The sequence below is a fragment of the Papilio polytes genome, unplaced genomic scaffold (assembly GCF_000836215.1).
Source record: "Papilio polytes unplaced genomic scaffold, Ppol_1.0 DF824269.1, whole genome shotgun sequence".
In the NCBI taxonomy this organism is placed as follows: Eukaryota; Metazoa; Arthropoda; class Insecta; order Lepidoptera; family Papilionidae; genus Papilio; species Papilio polytes.
Genome location: NW_013524935.1, coordinates 4,760,963 through 4,784,939, shown reverse-complemented (window position 1 = coordinate 4,784,939; position 23,977 = coordinate 4,760,963). Strand labels below are relative to the sequence as shown.

At 36.3% G+C, this 23,977-nt stretch overlaps 2 protein-coding genes across 3 annotated transcripts; both read left to right on the top strand.

Annotated features, from left to right (window-relative positions):
• Positions 1–27: 27 nt before the first annotated feature.
• On the top strand, positions 28–20,226 carry LOC106108332 (protein strawberry notch). 2 transcript variants are annotated; one of them, XM_013289476.1, is made up of 28 exons: positions 28–218; positions 981–1,083; positions 1,610–1,714; positions 1,948–2,052; positions 2,446–2,526; positions 3,721–3,860; positions 3,984–4,062; positions 4,417–4,626; positions 5,224–5,399; positions 5,926–6,090; positions 6,843–7,084; positions 7,647–7,800; positions 8,298–8,432; positions 8,772–8,917; positions 9,349–9,506; positions 9,840–10,034; positions 10,405–10,602; positions 11,291–11,451; positions 12,382–12,572; positions 12,809–12,885; positions 13,323–13,511; positions 14,428–14,600; positions 15,009–15,120; positions 15,320–15,462; positions 16,117–16,301; positions 16,770–16,944; positions 17,524–17,671; positions 18,207–20,226. In XM_013289476.1, exons 1-28 carry the CDS (start codon positions 216–218, stop codon positions 18,311–18,313), a joined length of 4,056 nt encoding a protein of 1,351 aa, XP_013144930.1. In that variant the 5' UTR covers positions 28–215; the 3' UTR covers positions 18,314–20,226. The 2 variants fall into 2 exon arrangements, with proteins under 2 accessions (XP_013144930.1, XP_013144940.1); XM_013289486.1 differs by lacking the exon at positions 28–218 and adding an exon at positions 690–813.
• Positions 20,227–20,836: 610 nt separating this feature from the next.
• LOC106109489 lies at positions 20,837–23,977 on the top strand. The gene is made up of 3 exons (XM_013291008.1): positions 20,837–20,980; positions 21,352–21,477; positions 22,971–23,977. Exons 1-3 carry the CDS (start codon positions 20,939–20,941, stop codon positions 23,124–23,126), a joined length of 324 nt encoding a protein of 107 aa, XP_013146462.1. The 5' UTR covers positions 20,837–20,938; the 3' UTR covers positions 23,127–23,977.

Below are 23,977 nucleotides of genomic sequence, written 5' to 3'. Positions count from 1 at the left end.
AATTCTTTTCTCTTTGGAATTGGATTGAGTATTTTTTAATATGGCGGAAGCATTGACCGCCGTCGGGTTATCTGATTTTTTTCTAAGTGCGGATCGAAAAATTAACGCAATTATTATACGAGTGTAATGATAATCTAAACGTTGAAAATTGTGTTTCCGTATTGATAAAAAAATATTAAATTTGCATCATTAAAACTGTTAATTCAGTATTAAAAATGGTAATGATAGTTTTTTGTTTTGATACTTTTTTACGAACTTAACTTTGTTAAACGTCTTGTTTTCAGCTGATATTGTTTGTATCTTTTTGTAATTTCATGTTTAATAAGTGAAAAAATGTGTGCAAATGTATCGAGGTCTGAAAAAATACTATTTTTCTGCATTTTTTTCTTTGTTTTCAAGTTTTCTAACCAAAAAAAAACTGTCATGAGCTGATGGCATTCTCACATGTGATTACCTGAATGCATTTTGGCTACTATTCTGAAATGGTTGATGGTATTGAGTTGTTAATTATGCAAGAAGGGTGTGGCTGTATTGATTTTCTCAGAAGGTTCTAGGTGTAGTATTAGGATACGACCTAATAACTGCACTGAGACTGTGTGGAAGCACACTAGTGCAATGCGGTACGTGCGCCGTTGGGAATGTTTTGCTAAATGTTTTTGGCCCTCTTGCACAATATTAAACTTTATTGCAATTATTAAATCATTTGATTATAAAGTGAAATAGTGACAGTATAGTTTTCGTGAGTTTATATACATTTGTGTTGCAACATGGGAAGAAAAGTTGGTGGCAATTGTTAATCCAAATATCCGAATGGTACTTTCATGGCTCATAAACTAGGATTTTAATAGATTTCTTATCAGTTATGTAATTTTACAATAAGCTTGAAATGTTGGCAGCCACTGAGTTACATATCATGGATTTTCCACTTGGGTTGTGTTTACTTTGAATATTGAAATATGTACAAAGTTGATGTGTTTTAGTCGAAGAGAAGAGGTTTTGGTGATGATGAAGACAACCCACCGACTCCGTCTGATGATTCAGACTTTGATGATGATGAGGATCCAGATAACTTGGAAGTACCAGGTATAATAATTATATGTCTCTATTTAATACTTTTAGTTCCATCATAGACCACCCTCAAGTCGATTGAAAAATTTGTGGTGGCACTGAGGACAGTTTCATAAACCATTAATGAGAATGGATTATTTTTTTATAAACTGAATAGTTTGAGATATAATGAAGATGTAAAGAACTATGGTGGATGTAGGGAATGTATGGTTTATTTATGTTAGTATGAATATTTATGAGTGAAATATGGTAGGTAACAACATAGTTGTATAAAACAATGTAGTTGAGGGTTTCTTTAAATGTAGTGTATGAGTAATTCAGAAATAAAAATATCATTTGTATTGAATACTTTGTATTCAAACTGCAGAAACTTACTATATTATCACTGAAGTGTATGGTTTACTTTAATATAGTAAAAAATTGATTAATTTGCCTAATAAAATATTTTCAAATCAACCAATCTATACATTCTTTATTGATATCTGTAAATTAACATTTTGTAACTATTCAAAGGTGAAGATATAATTTTTTTTACTTTTAGGCGGTGGTAAAACCTTGGCAGCTGCCGCTCAAATGGGAGTTAAAGCAAAGGTCACTGCTGGCCCACAACCAATTATTATTAGACCAACTACAAATCCGTTAGCAGGTAAATATTTAAATTATAGTATATCTCTATAGATAGAGAAATTAAAAAATAAACAAATTAAAGTGAGCTTGTATATGGTCTTTGATGGCACCATATGTAAGTTAAGCTATTTTTAATTTGTGTAAGATAATTTCTCAAGAAAAATTAATTAAAAACTTAGTTTTAAAAGAAATACACAAAAAAAGTAATAATTTATAATGAATTTTACATTTTTAAATTGTTTGGATTTTCAGCTGCATCGGGACTGGCATTTGGACAGGCCTCTAATATGAAACCTATTAAAATACAAGCAGGACTAAATAAACCCAGACCTATGGTAACACTGGGACGTGGTGTTGGTGAGTTTGAAATACATTAATTAAAATAATTGATGATATAAAAGAAATTAAAAGAATTGTATTATGTAAACTAAAAAATGGATATAGGAGAGAAAAAATCGGGATGAGTTTTCAATACACACAAAAATACAACCTATCCTCTTTATAATATTAGTATATACCAGCTGTTGCTCGCGACTTCGACCGCGTGAAATAAAAAAAAAATAATAAAAAAAGTCAGCCATATAGCCGATGTTACTCACAGATAAATTACCTTTTTAATGGTGAAAGAATTTTTGAAATTGGCCTAGTAGTTTTTACGTAAATCGAATACATACAAAGATCCGAAAATACAAATCATTCCTCTTTATAATATTAGTATAGATAAAAGATTTAATAAAAGCACCTTTATAGTGCCATCTGTGGGGCCGGTTCCCTCCTTCGCTGGTGCCGGCTCCTCTGCAGCGTTCAATGCTGCCTCCCTACTCGCTCAGAGTGAGTAACTTGGTTGTGTGCCAGTAATGTATAGTACGAAATTAGGGTTGCCAGACTTAAAAAAATTATATCTATGTCTTTATTTTGTTTCAAATTGTGTTCTGATGTTTTTATTAATTCTTCAGAATGTATTTGGTAACATGTTTAAATTTTGAATAAAAATGCCTGGCAACCCTATTTCTCAGGTCTCATTTGTTATATTTGGCTTTTCTACTCTTCGCTAAAATTGTAATTATTTACAATACACTTTTCCTATCATTTTATTATTTTAAATTCAGTTTGCAACCTTAAGTTTTTAAAGCTATCTGCATGACTCTTAAATACTAATTTTTCATTTACTTTTGTTTACTTTTATACCGCCTATATACAATCTTAGTTATAAAAAATTAGAACACACATTATGAAGCATGAACTCACCTAACTATCTACTACTATACTTTTTGTCAGTTTTCTCAGTGCAAAATTGGTTAATTCCTCATTTGTGTTATATAAATCCTGTTTTGTTATATTCATATAGCCTATGTTACCCAAAGATAAAATACCTTTCTAACACTGAAAGAATTTTTAAAGTCGGCCACGTAGTTTTTATGTGAATTGAATACATAAAAAAATACAAATCTTTCCTCTTTATAATATTAGGATAGATTAAACCTGTGTTTCAAGAGTTAAAAGTACATTTTTGTGGAAGAATATTCATGCTTTTTTATCGTCTAAAAATGTTATATTTCGACATCCATCATGCCAGTAACTACAACGTGACAATGTCACGTGCGGTTATACAACTAAGATGTAGAAACTTTAAGCTTTCAAAAGTTACTAATTACGTTAATTAAAAACTTGGCCTAAAGTTTTCTGTCGCAATCGAACTTCGGAAAGAAGACTTTTAAATGTTCGTAGCATTTAAAAGAAATGCAAGTAGCAAGAGTTGCGAAGGATTACGTTTAATTAACGTAGAAAAAAAAATTCCATGCTAGTTGTAAATGAAATATTTATTTCTCTACTGTCTTGTATTCATTTACAACTATTACCTATGTGAAATAAATGGTTCTTCAGTTTTTTTTTTATTTGTTTAATAAAAGCCTTTCTTCTTAATTTTTCATACTATTTCTTACTCATCTGCATTTAACATAACATATAAACATTATTGCAAATTCCGCTGTTTTATCTTTTATGGAATATAACAATAATTTCCAGTGGAGATGGTAGGCGCGCAAGGAATGAACTCCTACCTGCTGCAAAATTTAAACCAGATCCTGGTGTCTGGGATGGTAGCTCAGTACGGACAGATGCCGCCCTGGGCACAAGCTAAGCCTGGCATGTGGCCACATGACAAGGTACTAAAGCATCTTATTAACATGTTGACTTAATCGGATGTTTAAGAAATTGTATGGTCCTTCGAGTCGGATAACTTTTACTCAATTGCTATAATAATAATTTGTAATATGTATGTATTTTAGATGCAAGGTGATGAAGAAGAAGTGGACGATGAAGAGATGGGAGTTGCGGAGACATATGCAGACTATATGCCCTCTAAATGTATGTACTGTTAACATTATTCTCTTTTACGTTCGAGAGAGAGAGATCGCAACCCTCATTCCTCATTCCTGCTTAACCGCTACTCCACTCTGTGCCTGTCTTTTCCCTTTAATTTTCCTCAATGACAAATTTAGAAAGGATAAATGGAGGAAGACTGAAGAAAGTATGGATGGGTTGTGTGAAAGAGAATGTGCTTAAGAAAGAGTGGATTCAGATATGACGGATGATAGAAATGTAGCTCTCCCAGAGCAGCACATACTGTGCCGACCCTCCGTAAGGGATAAGGGCAAGTGGATGATGATGATGAATGACAAATTTAGAAAGATCCTATAGCATTAATGTATGGTTGTGCAGTGAAGCTGGGCCGCAAGCACCCCGACCCGGTGGTGGAGACGGCGTCGCTTTCGTCGGTGGAGCCGGTGGACGTGACGTACTCCATCAGCCTGCCGGAGGAGACGGTGCGCGGCGGGCTGCTGTCGGCGCTGCAGCTGGAGGCGGTGGTGTACGCCAGCCAGGCGCACGAGCACACGCTGCCCGACGGCACCAGGGCTGGCTTCCTCATAGGTATCGGTCACCCGTCACTTATATGAACTTTGGATGGATGGATGGATGTATGGATGTTGGAGTTTGTATTCTAAACAGCTGAATGGATATCAATGAAAGTTGATGTAAATTTGGTATTGTAAAATAGTCTATAAGAATAAATAGGTTACTTTTTAAATATCACATAGACGGTGTCGCATGTGAAAGCTAGTGTACATTATGCAGTTGATTATACTCCATTGTTATAAGGGTCAAAGTTGAAATATAAGGGCAAATGATGATAAAAAGCGTTTTTTATTAAAAGTAATCTGAATAAAACGTAGTACAGGGGCTACTTAAGAATATAGGTGGTATCTTACTTCTAACTGATATTATAGATGCGAAAGTTTAGATCGATGGATGATATTAGAGTTTGTAACCTAAACGACTGAATGGTTCCAGAGAACCATTAGATAGCCTGGAAGAACACATGGGTTACTTCTTTTGTTATTCAACTCCACGAGGACGGAGTCGCGGTAGAATGCTAGTTAAGCTATATGTGATAGTTTACTTTGTCAGTTGAATGTAGCATTTAGCATAGAGCCTTTTTTACTTACCTTACCTTTGTGGTATTTGAAGGTGACGGCGCTGGTGTGGGCAAGGGTCGTACGATCGCGGGCATCATTTTCGAGAACTACCTGAAGGGTCGCAAGCGCGCCATCTGGGTGTCCGTCTCCAACGACCTCAAGTACGACGCTGAACGAGACCTGCGAGATATTGGAGCTGGGAAAATTGAAGTCCATCCGCTCAATAAGGTGATTAAATGTTGCTTAGTAACAACACATGTTGTACAACATTAGATGGAGACAGTTTAGAAACATGTTTGTGATTGTCGAACTTTTTTGTTCCTAGTCTACCAAAACTTATTAAAAAACAATAATTCTGAAGGGAAAAAACTTGTAGCTATGTTTGGTAAAAATTTAAATTTAATTTTTAATTAACGAAGAAAGCAATGTGAAAGGAAAGGGACTAAATATAGATACACAAACTATAGAGAGAGAGAGAGAGAGAGAGTGGAGGTTTCGAATTAAAGAGCAACGAAATTTCCTAATTTGAGTTATATAGCTATTACATTTTTTTTAGACTTTACTTATTTTCCATGCTTATATTATAAAGAGAAAAGATTTGTATTTTTGTATGTATTGAAATAACTCAAAAACTACTATGCCGATTACAAAAATTCTATCACCATTAAAAAGCTATTAGTGGGTTAATTTCACGTGGACGAAGTCATAGGCAACAGCTAGTTAACAAATTTACTAATCAAATTGTATATTTCAGTTCAAATACGCGAAGATATCGTCAGCTGTGAACGGTAATGTGAAGAAGGGAGTTGTGTTCTGCACGTACTCTGCGCTGATTGGTGAGACGCAGTCCTCCAGCACCAAGTACCGCTCGCGGCTGAAGCAGCTGCTGCAGTGGTGCGGAGAGGACTTCGATGGATGTGTATCCTTTATATGTTAAGAAGAAAAAAAAGAAGAAATCAGTACTGCGCTGTACGATTGGCACAACACTAAGTCATATATGTCCCATCCCTATGACAGCTGTCAATGTCATTCAGAAGTATTAGCGCGCTATTCTGGCGGGAATCTCGGTCTGAGTGTTGAATTACGTTTTTATAATATTAATGTCTAAAATTCATTTAAGTGTCAGTGTAAATATTTGGTCGATAATTCGGAGAAAATTAAATAAAACAGATTTTGTGCCAAGAGGGATGCGTTTACTCCGTCAGTTACAGATTTTGAATGGTAATTAATAAAAATCATGCTCCGTGTCAAAATTAAGCCGTTGCTGTGAAAAATATGGCAGGCGCTCGCGAACAGTCAGTTTACCTTGTTACTTAACAAACCGTGCGTTCTATTAACCAACATAATGTGTCGTCTAAATTAATTTGAACAAAATTGGTGGAATTAAATTTATTTGACGGTTACAAATAATGTGGAAATCTACATATGCAACGATTGTAGCTTTATGATATAAGAGAAAAAAAACCGTGTTCTTCAGCGGTTTGAAGTTTAAAAGATTGGTCGCAGATAATCGAAAAACTTAAAACCCTTCCTAATAAATACATCGTGGAAACGAATAATACTCATGTTCTAAATATAATCCGGTTTCTGCATCAACATAAGATAATTGTTTTCCTCTATTGACTAATACTACACGAGAAATGTATATCCAAATTCCTTAACTAAAAACAGATTGTATTCGACGAATGTCACAAAGCGAAGAATCTTTGCCCGGTGGGGTCGGGCAAAGCTACAAAGACGGGTCTTACTGCATTAGAGTTGCAGAACAAGTTACCAAAAGCACGAGTAGTGTACGCCTCCGCGACGGGCGCTTCCGAGCCTCGCAATATGGCGTACATGGTCCGTCTCGGTATATGGGGGGAGGGGACACCCTTCCCTACATTTATGGATTTCATTAATGCTGTAGAAAAGAGGTTTGTTGAAATTCAACAGTTTTATAATTAGCCGTTGCTCGCGCCTTCGTAAAAATTAAAAAATGTAGCCTATTATACTTAAAAAAATATTTTTTTTAAAAATTGGGCCCAGTGATTTACGTGAATCAAATACAAAAATACAAATCTTTCCTCTTTATGTTAATATAAGTAATAAAAATATGCAAAATTTTCTTTTATGGTCCATTTAGACTAAAAGGTTTGGTTTTAGTGTAATTTAAAGCATCAATCTTATTTTAATGTTATAAATGCGAAAGTTTAGATGGATGTTTGTTAGAGGTTGCCACCAAAACGACTGAACGGATCTCTGATATTTGGCATAGATATAGAGGATAGCATGGAAGAACACAAGCTTTTAAAAACACGCGGATTGATTCGTGGGCGAGAGCTAGTGGTACAATAAGTACTGTAATAATCTAGCGGTCGTAGGCTTGAATCTATTCTATTATATCGTCGTACAAGACAATATTTTAATAAAATTTTACACAATTTAAATAACTACACTAAATATATGTAAAAAGTGGATATTTATTATTTTCAACAGAGGTGTGGGCGCTATGGAGATAGTGGCAATGGACATGAAGCTGCGAGGGATGTACATCGCGCGCCAGCTCTCCTTCCACGGCGTCACCTTCAAGATAGAAGAGGTCCCGCTCTCTGATGCATTCAAGGAGACTTACGATAAAGCCGTCGCTTTGGTATGACGAAAAATTCCTAATATTAGTTAAAACAAACACAAAGAGCCTAATGTAGCATTTACTTATTGCATTAAATCTATTCAATAAGATTTTAACAGAGTTCGGTTATGTTAAAACAGAAAGTGTTAAGATTGAATGTGGAAGAGGAAGACCGAAGAAAGTATGGATGGATTGTGTGAAAGGGGATATGCTTAAGAAAGGAGTGGATTCAGATATGACGGCTGATAGAGATGTATGGAAGAGCAGCACATACTGTGCCGACCCTCCTTAAGGGATAAGGGCAAGTGGATGATGATGAAGTTATGTACTGGCATAGACGTCGCCAGCCAATATTCTAGACTAAGGGCCTGTCCCATCACTGGCTGATAGAGGCTTAAAAATGACGTCACTGTCAGATAAGGGAACAATTTGATATTTCCATCCCATATTTTACAATTCTGTGGGATAAGCCCTAAATCTTAGTCTACTATAATTAATATCTTATTTCTTTTTTATAGTGGGTGGAGGCAATGCAGCGTTTCACAGAAGCAGCTGAGCTGATAGACGCGGAGTCCCGCATGAAGAAGACCATGTGGGGACAGTTCTGGTCTGCGCATCAACGGTTCTTCAAATACCTGTGTATTGCTGCTAAGGTATAACTTCGTAAATATTCATGTTTCTTCTGCAGTTCATGAAATAAGGTTGATAACAGAAAAAAAAATAAGTCAAATATGATGTTGAGTGAGAGATTTTCTTATTTTAGTATTTTGCCTAAAAGATGCCAAAGCAAATGTAATTATTGTGATTGTTGCAGATGTAAATGGTGAAATATCTTTTTAATATCAGGTGATCCGCTTTCTACTTTACCAACATTAACCAGAAGTGTATGTATGTTGTGATAATAATGTATGAAAGAGTTGTACATATTGCCGACCTGTAAGGGATAGTGCTTGATGATTGCAAATATTTGTATGTATGTATGTATGATACAGGTGAACCATGCGGTAGTGACTGCCCGCGAGGCGGTAAAGTGCGGCAAATGTGTGGTGATCGGTCTGCAGAGCACGGGCGAAGCGCGCACCCTCGACCAGCTAGAGCGAGACGACGGCGAACTCAGCGATTTCGTCTCCACCGCCAAGTGTGTACAAATTACACACTACAGACCAGTACACAATATTACTTAATACAGACTTGCACACAATATTACACACTACAGACCTGTACACAATGTTACACACTACAGTCCTGTACATAATATTAGCTGTTACAGATTTCGTCTGCGTGAATTTAAAAATTATTCTTAATAATTTATAAATTACAAAGGCTATATCTTTACTGCCTGTTACTGATACCTTAGATAGCTGTATAATATTGTAAGAATTTTTGAAATCGGTCCAGTAGTGTTTGAATTATTTCAATACATACAAATCTTTCCTCTTTGTAATGTTAGTATAGATTACACATAACGGACCGGAATACTACCGAGTACACGTTATTACACGATACATACTAGTACACAATACTGTCACATACACTGAGTTCGTATTATATATAATTGGATGTTATCAGGGGCGTGTTTCAAACGTTGGTAGAGAAGCACTTCCCCGCGCCGGACCGGACTCGCATTAATAGGCTGCTGGGGCTGGAGGCCAAGCCCGCCACCATCACGCACGCGGCCGCACACAACGGACGGAATGGTGATGACGCTAACACCTCTAAGAGGAAACGTAAGTTTTATTTATGTTTCGGATGTGTGGAAATATGAATTAAACATATAACATTTTAAAATTATCCTAAAATAGCCGTCGCTTACGCTACGTTCACGACTCTGTTTCACATCTAATTCGGCGAAATCTGTTGTAATACGTAGTAAAAAACATCCATCCATCTATACACTGAAACTTTCGTATTGATAACATCAGTAAGGTTGACTTTATTTTGCTAATTTGATGTAGTCATGTTTTCTTTATTCATACGTGTGATTGAAATTCAAAATTCAACAAGCAATAACTTTAGCTAATTTAGCTAGCATTTTAAATGTAATAATATGATTTTTACAGTAACTCCCCGTCAGCAAGCGAATGTGGCTGCGAAGCGCGCCCGCGGCGGCTCCTCTTCCGATGAGTTCATACGCGGCTCCGACGACGAGTTGGAAGACGAGTTGGCCGACGAATCTGACGACGGCCGACATTCGGATTCCGATCAGAGTGACTCCAATCCGTTTAGAGCGGGACGGGAGAGCGACAGTGATGATGGTAACGTAGTATTGTGAAATTCCGTTAGATGGCGCTGTTTTATGTTTTATAAAAAAATTGCATAATACGAAAAAAGTATTGTGAAATTTCGTAAGATGGCGTTGTATTACGTTTTTATGAAAAATTTTGCATAATTATATATGTTAATGGCAATCATAATCTAAAAATAGTGTCAAATAAGGATTTAAAGCCCGGTTAGAGGCAATTAATTATGTCGAAAAATATGTTGAATCGGTTCAGTTAAAATTACTTTCGACTGCGACTCCGTTCGCGCGCAATTATAAAAACTTATTAAGTAGCCTATGTATTTTTGCAGACTATGTGCATTTGTATCAGAATAGTGTAAAGTATTTAACATTCAAAATTACAGATCCATGGATCAATCGCAAGAAGAAGCCAATTAAAAAGAAGAAAGCAGCATCACCTAAGAAGAAGGCGGCGAGCACGCAGGACAAGATCGAAACGATGTTCGAGAGGAAGACGAGCGCGCCCCCCACCGTCACCGTCACCACGGCCGGCGGCCACTCCCTCACCGGCACGCCCGTCGGGACTAACGGACTATATCTAGGTAAAAACATACTAAATATACAAATACCCACACAAAAAAAAAACAAAACAAAAAAAGATCCGCTCTGTTTATGCCTCTTTTTATATGGACATAATGAAACGCTAGTACTTAGCTTGTTGTTTGATAAGTATTCGTTACATTTTGGTTGTATTTACAATCTCTTGATAAGCGCGAGATATGATGCATGGCCGCGCAGTGACAGACAAAGAGCGAGAGAGGGAATTATTGTGCAATAGGGATGTCCACGCGGCGCTGTTGCTAGTGATGTCTGTTATCGATCAATAGGGATCCAGATGAAGGTGACACAGGCGCTAACACCCCCCTTTTTTACCTATGAAATTGGGAGGAGGGGACTGTAAACCATGACAGTCTTTTGTCATCAATCTCAACCAGTGTCTGTTAAACTAAGCAATTTTGTATAGAAAAAACATTTTTTTTCTACATGTAGTGTTTTAATAGTTACGTAGACAATAGTTAACTGAAGTTTTTTAATACAATTCCTGTGGTTTTTTTTTATTACTGCTTATTGTCACTAGTTCACTATATTATAGCTTGTACGTGTCTTTAAATGTAGTTATTCTAGTTGTCTCTAGTATTCCTTCAGCACCCTTAACATTGTTTCGAGCCAATAAAACTAAAGTCCTCCCTTAGTGACCTTTCTAAGTGCGGAACTGTCTGATGTTTTCAGGACCGAGTCGCAACCAGCCGCCGCCGCGGTCCGCCATCGAGCGCGCCTGCAGCATGAAGGAGGAACTCCTTGCAGCTATAGAGAAGCTGGGCCGCCGCCTGCCGCCCAACACACTCGACCAGCTGGTGGATGAGCTGGGCGGCACTGAGAATGTCGCTGAGGTACGGATCAACTTACAATGGTTGATGCTAGATTATTTTTTACTTTTTTAAATATCCAATAGTATTAATATCTAAAAGGTACATTTTATGTTAACAATTAAAAAAATATTTAGATTTTAAATGTAGGGTAATAGTGTAAAAGAAGCAATTTTAAAAGAAAAGAATTTTTTCTCAGAAGAAGAAGAAATCATCGATCACAGATAGAATTTTACTTCTTGCTTTTTACTAATTTCAATAATATTTTAAATGCTAAAGTTTGGATGTATGGATGTTTTTAAAGTTTGTAGCTTAAGGTACTGAACGGATCTCGATGAAATTTGACTTAGATGTAGAGAAATAGAAATAGAAATAATTTATTGAAAAATAACAGATTAACAATTAACAATAAAAGTTATAACCAATTCAAAGATAAATACAAATAGTGGATAAAATGCGATTGATCTAGTGATGCCCTCACTAGGCAATGCCTGTATTGTGGGCATCGAAAACAGCAGGAAAAATATTTTTATACAATAATTATTAAAAACCTACGCTTACCGCGTTTCGGTAATATTATGAATTTATAAAAGAAAAATAAATAAGAGGATGTTCTGGTATAACACATAGGCTACTTTTTATCCCGGGAATAGTTACGATTCCCGTGGGATTCATTAATTTAGTTTTCTAATGTTTACTCGATAATTCTGCAACAGTTCAAGTTATCTTATTGAAATTTGGCACAAATATAAAACAAAGTCTGGAGTACACATGTGATAAGGTTCATCCCCTAGAAATGTCTGGTTCCCGAGGGATACGTAGCTTTTTGTTATTTATATAGTACCACGTGGACGAAGTCGCGGGCAACAGCTAGTTTTAAATAAATTTTTTCTCTTTTGCTTTTCATATTTGTTATTTTTTGATGTAAGAGAATTAATCAGAGTGTCGTGTTAGATGACTGGGCGCAAGGGGCGCGTGGTGCAGACGGAGGAGGGTCAGATCCTGTACGAGAGCCGGTCGGAGGCGGACGTGCCGCTGGAGACCCTCAACCTAACGGAGAAGCAGCGCTTCATGAACGGGGAGAAGGATGTCGCTATTATATCTGAAGCTGCATCTAGCGGTATCTCACTACAAAGCGATAGGAGGTAAATATACAAGTCGTTCGCGGATTTGTTTGATGAGAAAGTCGGAATTTTCAGCGTCCGTGGACGTCGATGAACATTTTGGTGTTTTCGTTAGTTATGTAACTTTATCGTATGAAAAAAAAACGCTTTAACGTTTGTCATATGGTCAAATTGCGCAGTTATTTTGAACTTATTTAAATTAAAAGACATTCCGTTCAAGAAAATAATCAAATATTAATTAATTTTGTTTATAACAGGGCGAGGAATCAAAGACGGAGAGTGCATATAACACTAGAGCTGCCCTGGTCAGCGGACAGAGCTATACAACAGTTTGGTGAGTGTCATATATTGACAAATATTTTAAATAATTGTGTAGTTTGAAGGAATCAATATCTCCATATATAGGGAAGTCAGTATCGATTATAAGATATATCTAATGCTTATAACAATTGAAAATATTTGATACAGCAATAAAAGTTTAATAAATTTGTTTATATTTACTTACAGCTCAACATAAATTTATCTATATAGCTAATAAAATTTAAGGTTTTGTGATATCTAAAAAAAAATCCATACTGCACATACATGATGTATTCACATATATCTGTCTGCTAGCCAAGTATCAAGCAAGTAATCTCCAGAACTGCTAAAAGTAACCGATACAAGAGATTACTGTAAACGAATTTTTAAAATCTCGCATTAAAATGCTTAAAAAACTTAAAAGTTGCAGGTTCATTAGTACTTAAATGCTAATTAAAACTTACATCCCAGGTCGTACTCACCGTTCTAATCAAGTGAACGCACCAGAATATATATTCCTGATCTCGGACCTCGCGGGCGAGCGGCGCTTCGCCTCCACGGTCGCCAAGCGCCTGGAGTCCCTCGGCGCGCTCACACACGGCGACCGCCGCGCCACCGAGACACGCGACCTCAGCCAGTTTAATATAGATAATAAATATGGTCAGTATTACCAAAGACAAGGAATAAAGCAAAAATACACAAATCTAAGAAAATTTTTGGAGTTTTGTATTTTTGTATGTATTGAAATAACTTAAAAACTACTGGATAGATTTCAAATTCTTGCCCTACTATAAAGCTACGTTATCAATGAGTAACATTGGTTATGTTTTTACTATTTTTAAATTCCACGTGGACGGAGACGTGTGCGGAATCTAGTATATCTATGACTGGCTGTTGCAACTGTCCAACTGTACTGCCCAAAGTGTGAACTGGGCATAAGTGAGTGAGGGTAATATAAAACATGGACCAAAAAAACCCCGTTCATTTAAAAATGAGTATAAATACAGTAATGAGAAAAGTTTTTTATTTTTCTATAAAGTAACTTTTTTTCTATATATCATAAGGCAAACGAGCAAGCGGCTACCTGAATCCACCGAAATGGAAAGCGACCGCTGCCCGTAGACATTTGCTATTGCAGATGCGTTGCCTACCCTTAATTGACGGAGAAGACGCATATTAAGAGGACATTTACCCTTCCTATGCGTCTCCTCCACCGTCAAATCCACTTTTCCACACACATCCATTCTCTTAAGAAAAGAGTGGAAAGGGAAAGGGACTAAAATTAGGCCTCTGGCACCACACTCATCAGACGAAACGCGCAATTGCTTCCACTTCACGCCTGTTTTCTGTGTGGTCGTGGTATTACACCGGGCGAGTCGGCCAATTCGTGCGAAGATGTTAAAGCTGGCTCTACCACTGAAAAACTAAAGTAACTTAAATATACTGAGCCGATTTTAATAATTCTTTCACCATTAGAAATGTAATTTGTCTGTAACATAGGCTATTTTTTAATTTCACGCATGAGAAACCACAAGCAACAGCTAGTATGATAATATAAATATGAACTTGTATGTAGGTCGCACGGCGCTGGAGGCGGTGATGAAGGCGATAATGAAGTACGAGACGCCGCTGGTGTCGCCGCCGCGAGACTACGCCGGGGACTTCTTCCAGGACGTGGCGGTCGCGCTCGTTGGTGTCGGCCTTATAGTCAACAGCGAGAGCGCGCCCGGAGTACTCTCGCTAGACAAGGTATAGTTCCTTACAAATATCTTGACCGCTCGGCATCCCGCATACAACTTCTGCGCAGAATTTTGCGCGATGTTAATCTACCAAGTTTGAAAACTCTGCTTAAAATGTTAAGCCTAAAAAGAAATGTGAAAATCCTTGCAATGTTTCGGAAATATATGCCTAATTTCTTTGCATTTATTGAAATGTAAAAAAAGACGATTGAAATACGTCCAATATAGTATATTTTTATTTTTATGCTATACCAATAACCTATTGTCGACAGCTATTCTTATTTTTGCAAAAATGGCTCCCTCTACAATCTTTACCCTACACCTAACAGTGTGTTTTTTCTTATGTTATGTTTAGAGCTGCTAACATATTTGATAACTCTAATACCTGTCTTTAATTTTATTTAATATTCTATTTCAGGACTACAACAACATGTCAAAGTTCCTCAACAGGATATTAGGAATGCCGGTAGAGTTGCAGAACAGGCTGTTTAAATACTTTACGGACACGCTAGCGGCTGTTATGGAGCAAGGTGTGTACATTTATAAATAACTAGATAGAGTACGGCTTGTTTTAACGGAATAACGCTTGAATATGAATTTGTAAATGAATATTCTCAAAAATGTAGCACAGATTCAATGAGAAAAGCAAGTAAATTCAAAAGAATGGTCTTATTTTAGGAAGTTTGTGTACTATAACCGACAATAACTAAAATACATGTGTTTGTGTAGCTAAACGCAGCGGGCGCTTCGACCTGGGTATCCTGGACTTGGGCAGCGCGGGCGAGAGCGTGCGCCGCGTCGCCTGCGTGCGCTTCCTGCGCCGGCACGCCACCGGCCGCGCGCCCGTCGACCTCATCACCGTGCAGACTGAGGTCAGGCATCTGTCTCGCTCTAACGCACTGACGCCATCGTGCTCTCTCTGTCCCGCAGTCCCGCCACCGCGTACACTGATATCAGCTACTTGTCTCGCTCTAACTGGAACGCGTATGCACTCCCTGTCTCTTTCCTGATATATTTGCATTCCCTCTTTTGTTTAATCGGTTTCTCTCAAATGTATTATTTCAATATAAATAACTATAAAAACATTCGCATAGAAATTCATATCAGTGCCAGCTCACATCCCTACTGTGGGGTTCGGAGCCTACCGTAATTTAAGGGTGACTCCGACCACTGGCCCACTTCGGGCTGATTGACTTCACACATCTTTGAATTTCTTCGCCGATACCTGCAGGCTTCACGATGTTTTCCGTCACCGTGAATGTCTGGCAAATTATTCACCAAATAATACACAATAACATGATATATTAATATGTTACAATACTCATTTTATTGAAATCTTTTTATAAGTGTTTCCTAATAAAAATCACAGATTGAATTTATGAATTGCACGAAAGGTGATATGATGAAGAAGGGAGTGATGATTGAGATGACGTATTGATAGAGAGAACGACCCTACGGGAGTAGGATGAGCAGGAAGGTGATATTAAGGAGTAGTATTCAAATTGAATGTTTTTAAATGATTCCAGCGCGGTATGGATTGGATGGAGGCGTTGGAGAAGGAGTCTGAGCTGACGGGCCCCAAGGAGGGGTTCTACCTGTCGCAGGCGGCGCGCAACAACAAGCACACCGCCGTGCTGTGCGTGGCCGCGCACACGCCCAGCAACAGGAAGGACAGACCTACCAAGAAGGAGATCATGTTCCAGATTTACAGGTACCCACGCAAACGTTGAAGGAACAATTCATTGTATGTTTTTTATGTCAAGCTAGCGCTTGACCACGATCCTACTTAGTGTAGCATAGATGTAATAGGTTCGAGTTATAATTCTTAATCTATACTATTATAATAAAGCGTAAACACACACTTCTTTGTTGCCTAAGATGTCAGCAATTACAGCATTTATTATAATAATTCTTTTTTTTTAATAAAAAGCCCTACACATACGTCACGCTTTAAGCTATATATTTTCACGCTTTTAAACTTAGGGGGTAAAAATTTTGGATGAAAACCCTAATGTGGGAAAGAGACCATAAGTTGCTGCCAACATCAAGGAAGCAAGATTGCCATAGTAAGGTAATAGGTATGTTGACATTTGCAATTGAGAATTTGACAAATGCAAACAATAAATTTATAATTTCATGCAGATGAAGCCAATAACTTATATTACTGTTTGTAATCCAGACCGAACACTGGCCTGCAGTTGAGGCTAGAATCTCTGGCTGAGATCGAGAAGAAATACAAGAAGGTGACGAGCGAGGAGGCGGAGGGAGCGTGGAAGGCGCAGTACGCGGCCTCGCTGCGCGTCTGCAGCCACGCCTACTGGCGCTCCGCCTGCAGGAACGCCACTGAATGCGAGGTAAATACTAATAAGGATATTTATCATACTAATATTATAAATGCGAAAGTTTAGATGGATGGATGTTTGTTAGAGTTTGTAGCCTAAACGGCTGAGCATACTCTTGAAGAACAAATATGCTACTTACTTTTTTTCTAATTGCACGCGAACGGAGTCGCGGCCGAAAGCTAGTGTATATATGTTTTTTTCCAAAACCTTAGTAGATTTTTGATAATTTACTAATATTTTCTTTTACCACTCCAACTAAGCTCTAGGCTTGTGTTAGAATATGGTTCACGATAACAGTCGAATGGTGGGACTCGAACCCTCGGCCGCTGCATCGGTAGTCCGTATCACAAACCATTAGGCTATTGGCGCTTAATTAATTGAAACAACTAATTAACTTAAAGACTCAAGTCACTCCCACCAGAATGGCGCGCTGGATACGTCTGAATGACATTGACAGCTGTCAGATAGGGAAGGGACGTCTATGCCGATGTTCTAGTGTTGCCCGATATTCATCTTAACTGTACTTTTAAGAAAATAATACAGCGCTGGAGTATAGCCATTTTGGCTGAATGTACATGTAATTGTGTGCAGGTGGGTCTGCGCGTGCGCACGCACCACGTGCTGGCGGGCTCTGTGCTGGCGGTGTGGGCGCGCATGGAGGCCGCGCTGGCGGCGCGCGCCGCGCTGCACAAGATGCAGGTCGTGCGCATCAAGACAGATGATGGCAGGAAGATTGTTGGTAAGTTGCTCGATAATTAAATTATATTGCTTATTTAAAGGCAGGTCTGGTGTAATAACATTTGACTGCATGGCCTGGCTTGATGACAGAAAAAGAAATATTTTATTAATTGATTGACCAAACCGGACCATCATACTAATATTATAAATGCGAAAGTTTAGATGGATGGATATTTGTTAGAGTTTGTAGCCTAAACTGCTGAACGGATTTCGATGAAATCTTTCATAGACTTAGAGGATAGTCTGAACTAACACATAGGCTACTCAGTTTTGTTTTTTTTGTAATTCCACGCGGACGGAGTCGCGGGCGAAAGCTAGTAATCTATAAGTTAAGGATCGATTCTCGCCATGTACCATTGTCTTTTTCTATTTGTGAATTTCGTATTTACATTCACCACGTGTTCTTAAGGAGGAAAACATCGTGATGAAACCTGCACATATTTGCTTAAATTGAAAGATATGTGAAGTCAAGCCGCAGTGTGCCAGTGGAGTAATAGAATATGCTGATGATGACTTAATATTATTTCTCTTCACAGGAACAGTTATCCCAAAGAATTGTGTGGAGCCGCTTAAAGAGGCGCTCGCGTCTGACGCGGTGTCAGTCACCGAGCAGAAATTCGACACATCTGACGCGCTAAAATGAACCCTCGCGACGTCAATATAAAGACTAGATTAGCGCGCAGCCCGCGACCAGTTCCTCTCTCTTCATTTAGCGCATATTTCAGGACCAAAGTGGTCCTAGAGGTAACAAACTCCGGGCGTGGTCCCGGACTTGGTCAACGATAAGACCGTACGACTGATTTTATTTTGCCCCATCAATAACCCGAATATTCAAATGGTCTTAAGACTTCAGTATGGAGATGGTAACTTATTTAGAGAATATTTGTAGAATAACTTCTATTTATATTAGGATGAGGGTATAAGTAGTGGTCCGGTTTCGTTTCCTATGTTTTGTGATTAGTCATTTGAGAAAGTGATGTATTTAAGAGCAATGTGTTCAATGTGATTGTTTTTCTTGTTATTGTACGCGATATTTTACACATTGACTGAAATTATTTTGTTTGTTAAGGATTTTGTTAACATTTAATTTTTAACATATTAATCAACACCGACCATCTGGCAACATTTTTCTAAGTACTATGAAGTTGCCTGCCGCATTAAATATTACCAAACCTTATGGTTGATTAAAATTATATAGATTTTTTTAAGTAGGCGTTTTTTAATATGTTTTTTAGTAAAACGGCTATAAAATTAAACGGTTTTAAAAATAGTTTGATTCAATGTGCTTATTGTGATCAGATCATATGCTTTTTATAAGTTAAGTTTACGACGGTATTCTACTGACATTGCTTCAGAGGTAATTAAAAAGTTTAACTTTGTAAGTATTTTCTTGCAATATGTTTTATTTCGTCAATATTAGAGTAAGAATGGCACTATGTGGTGAAAAGAACTACAAACAACATACTGTTTTATCGACAGAGCAAACTTACAGTGTCTGTTTTACCGACATAGCCCACACCGTGACTGTTTTACCGACAGAATTTACTATGGGCGAAACAGTCGCTGTAAAAAATTAGTCTTTTGATTAAGAAATGATTCTTATTATTAAAAATTAAAACACCTTGACTTGTATTGATAACGTCGTTTTACATACATATTTCAATTTTAATATGTATTCTTATGAAATTTAATATTAAGGTTCCAGACCCTAGTCTCTAGTAATCTCTCAAAGTTATGACACTAATTATTATCAAAATAAAACAAAAAAAAACACGATAATGATAATTTCTTAGCCACATATAAATTTTATGGAGTGTTGATTTTTTTGTTTAATAAATAAATCGACCCACGAATTTATAATTTGTACAAACTTTTTAAATTAGTGTTGTGTGATGTTTATCTGAAAATAGCTAAGAACTTTTAATCAATTGTTTTCGAGTCAGAAATATGTTTGCACTATTTGAAGTCTAAATTATCAGTATGTTTTAACCAAATAAATATTCACGTTTTAGATTAGAAGCAACATATTGTATATTAAAACGATTTTTAATGATTAGATGTAGTTAAAATGAAATGTGAAATTAGCGAGAGGCGGAGTGGCCAAAAACGTCTACAGCTAAGTAATAGACCGAATTTCGTGTGTTGCAGATTGTCACTTGTAGAAATAAACATTAAACAATTTTAACTATCGCACTCAGAGACCTTAAGTGAGCGCTAAGAGTTCCTCAGTACAAGTTTCTCACAATATCGAAACTAAGGGAGACTTAATGACTCTGGGTACGGCAGATAAGCAGTTTCTTTAATTGAATAATATACTCAAGTCACAGTCTATTTAAATTCTTATTTTTGAAGCTTAGTTTTTATGTAATAATAGATTCAGATTGTGAGTAAATAAGTGGACATTGTTGGTTGAAATACTGCAAACGGCTACGATCGGATGGTACAGGTAGACATTTGTAATGAACTCGATTTATAAATATAACGTAACACATCTCAAATTAATGTTTATGGAACGTCTTTTGTGTATAAAGACAAATAAATGTATGTAAATATTGATGTTGCCTTTTATTGCACCTAATTTTTATTACTAGCTGTTGCCCGTGACTTTGTACACGCAGTATTAAGATAAAAAAAAATAGCCTATAAAATGTCTGTCAGCAGCTGCTATTGTATTACCCGGAACAAACGCGGCTTGCGGACAGCCAGAAAAAAAAATTAAACACGATTTTTGTTATTAGCAACGCAAATACATAATCACGAAATCTACATTTTTTAAATATTTCAGACGCTCCCAATTTTATTATATGTATCGATAAATAAATGGCACATCTTTTAAGCCAGATATCAGAATCTTTTCTATTCCCTTGATTTTTTTCACCAATATTAGAAAGGTGCTGAAACTTTACGGAACGTTTACAAATTCGGTGTTATCGCTAAGATGTGTAGTAGCTTCAAAAATGTTGGATCCAGGACTACAGTTTTTTTCTTTTCTGGATTCTATAGTTATTCGGTTAAACTTTTGATTACCGAATCCATTAATAGAAAGCGAAAACAAAATGGTGCAAGCCGTGTTGAAAAAAAGTTATATCAAATAGCGTTCAGAAATTGAGTTGTCAAAGAGTTTCCAAACTTGTACATAAACGTCACATTGAACGTCAATGTCAATTTTAGTCATTCAATTCCTTGTTAAAATGGTCGTTTTATTTCTAGTCTTTTTTAATAATTTACTTAAATTTTATTAATAAAAACATTAAAATTTGTAACAAACATGACCCAAAAAGAGGTGACGATGGATGAGTTGGAGGAAACGGTGAGAATTTATTAATCTTTCTTAAGTAAACATAGGCAGGGCTAGCGGGACCTAATTTAGGTCAATGAGCCGACTTCTATATATAAATAATTACGGTCGAACGAATTGTAAAGGGCATTGAGGAAGGCATGCCCATTGAGTAGTATTTTTTGCTAATGATCTACACTCTATTCATCTTGAACAAATTCAGATTCTTACATTTATGTTCTTATAATTTAAAACACGCCTGTTATAAAAATACTGTTTGTATGGTAGCACTTTTATTCATATTCTCACTATATTAAGACTTCAAGATACTCTAATTTAATGGCCAGTATCATTTGTAGCACTTTAGACTGTTATCAATTGTTAAAAATAAGTACATTATATAGGTGAAATGCACAGACCAACAACTAGACATGATGGAATGGAAGATGGATGCTGTAGAGAAGCAGCTTGCTGAGCCAGTCGATAATCAGGAAGCCTGTGTAATGAATTTGCTCAAATCTGTCTCTGAGGTAAGAATAAATAAAAAAATAAATGCAAATAGCAGATTAAAATACTAATGCTGTGAAGATAGTATAGCAAAGAGATGTGAATCTTTCAGGGTGATATTACAGTTAAGTGACTGATTTTTCAAACAATTAATAACATAGACATATGTCTATGTCTAATGAATATTTGTTAGTTAAGGTTTCCTATAAGAGATATCTAAAAGATTGTGTTTTATTTTCAGCTCCTTGGGTTTAGGGTTGATGAAAGGTCAGAGAAATATTAATGTCAAGGTGTCAAGTTGCTCACAATTTGAGGCTTTTCATTCCACAAAATATTATATACTCATAGTCACTTAAAGAAGTCTTATAGATTTACAGTGATAGAGAACTTATTCAAGTTATAAAGTTTGGTTTAATAAAATGAAAGGCTTCAAGTTGAAGCTGTCATGCTTATTGAAGTAGACTGGCTTAAATGTGGTACAGAATTTAAGCGGTCGTATGAAAACCTTTTGAACAGGGCATTAAGTGCTTCATCAGTATGGCTTCCTGTTTTCAGGGATGTCTTTATAAGTTGATGGATTCTCAGTGTTATATGTATTTAAAATATTTGTGTATTTCTTGTGTCTGATAGCTGGGTCATAGGTAAATGGATTTTAAAGTCTTTACTTAATAATAAGTAAATTTTTTTTTAACCAATAATGATAAAAAATGAAGAGGTTCACAAGTAATTTATTTTATTTATGTATGATCTTAATTACTGTGTGATTATGGTGACACTTATTTTTTTGGATGTGCAAAAACTGTCACTTTTTGAGTTTTTTAACAAATAACCATAGTAAAAGCTGGAATTTTTGTCTGTGAAAGTGTAGTTCATCTTTTTTCTTTAATAATTCATTAATAGATTTTGTGTTATCTATGACTCAGCTAAGAATTTGATATAAAGATAGTTTTTTATTAACATTTTATTTAATTGTTAAAAAAACTATCTGTCACCAGACACAAAAAACTGTTGCTTCCTACATTTTTAGTTTGACCTATTTTTTTTATCCACATGATTCATAATATACTTCAAATGGTGTTGCCATATCATTCCATTTTAATTGATAGCTCAGAGCAGATCGCTTTGTACACTACTCTGACAGTTTGCTGAGAAAATTATTTGTGTTAAAAACCTGTGGTTACGGTCAAACTGTATGAATATGGAGTGTTACAATAATCTTGTTCCAAATGAAATTCTGAATAACTAGCTATTGCTAGCGATTTCGATTGCGTGAATTTAAAAAAATAAAATATATAGCTATGTTACTGATAACATAGCTTTTTAATGGTTAAATCGGTAGTAGTTTTGGAGTTACTTATATACATACAAAAATACAAATCTTTCCTCTTTATAACATTAGTATAGACATAAACCGATATGTATTGGATTTTCTCATTCGTAAATTTCAAATATATAGTTTCATTTGGAATGGGTTGTATTGTTTATTAGAATATAGTGAGTGTTAATGTTGATATAGGTGAGGTCTGAGTACCAGCAGTTGCGGCGAGAGCTGGTAGAAGTACAAGCGCTGCAGCGGGAACTATCCTCAAGGCTTCGCGCGCAGCTGCGCCTAGTGCACGGCAAGTTTGCACGACTGCGGCAGCGAATCGCCGCAGCTGATACTACGCGCTAGTTAGAAAAAAGTTGCCCCATTCCTTTGTTTTGGTCAATTGTCACTTCTAAGCTCGCTCATGTGTGTTTTGATCCATTTTAATGCTCGTTGCCATGGTAACGCATCCAACTGAATGAAGCTCTTTGAAAATTCAAAATTACAACGGTCTAGTTTGAATATTATATCAGTTGTACAAATAGCTCGGCACTTTTATCTCGATTCTTTTAATATAGTTAAAATTTACTCGTTTTATTGAAAAAGCTGGAGGCTAATTTTAAAATGTATTTGAACAACGAATAGTTTTATTGTCTTTTTTGTGTAAATAGGACTAACGTTGTTTTTTGTTGGTGCCATTAAACTACTCGAATGTTGCACCAATTTTTGTGCCAAAAAATAGGAGTCAAACTTCTGTTTTCTATAAACACTATTAGATACAGAAATAATAATTTTTTTTGGTAGTCTGATATAACAATAGATGTTACATTATAAACCTAACTTAAAACTAGTCTCGTGTAGGACTTTCTTAAGTCTAGATTAAGAACTAGTCTGCTCAGCACATCTGACTGTTTAGTCGATTTATTTAATAATAGAATAAAGCGTTAATTCAATTAATCGTTTAGAATTTACCCAAAATCGTAAATTGGTGCTAAAGGAATGAGGTTTGAATATTCGAATACGATACAGTTTTTGAAAAACAATTTTTGTTTAGTCACACAGTTTTAAAACATACATTAATGTGTTAGAAATATCCACAATTCACTCTCAGAGTCTCCTTACCATTATTTAGTATGAGAAATGTGTCCTTAGGGCTTTAGTGACTATTAAGTAAACGACTCTGAGAATAACTGTCATCTAAAATATACTTACAATAT

Bases quoted from the DNA above. Each gene is read 5' to 3' on its own strand.
- LOC106108332 (XM_013289476.1), top strand. The intron at 4,627-5,223 runs GTATCGGTCACC...TGGTATTTGAAG, and splicing joins CAGGGCTGGCTTCCTCATAG to GTGACGGCGCTGGTGTGGGC. The intron at 5,400-5,925 runs GTGATTAAATGT...TGTATATTTCAG, and splicing joins AAGTCCATCCGCTCAATAAG to TTCAAATACGCGAAGATATC.
- LOC106109489 (XM_013291008.1), top strand. From the start codon at position 20,939: ATGACCCAAAAAGAGGTGACGATGGATGAGTTGGAGGAAACG. The intron at 20,981-21,351 runs GTGAGAATTTAT...TACATTATATAG, and splicing joins TGGATGAGTTGGAGGAAACG to GTGAAATGCACAGACCAACA. The intron at 21,478-22,970 runs GTAAGAATAAAT...ATGTTGATATAG, and splicing joins TGCTCAAATCTGTCTCTGAG to GTGAGGTCTGAGTACCAGCA.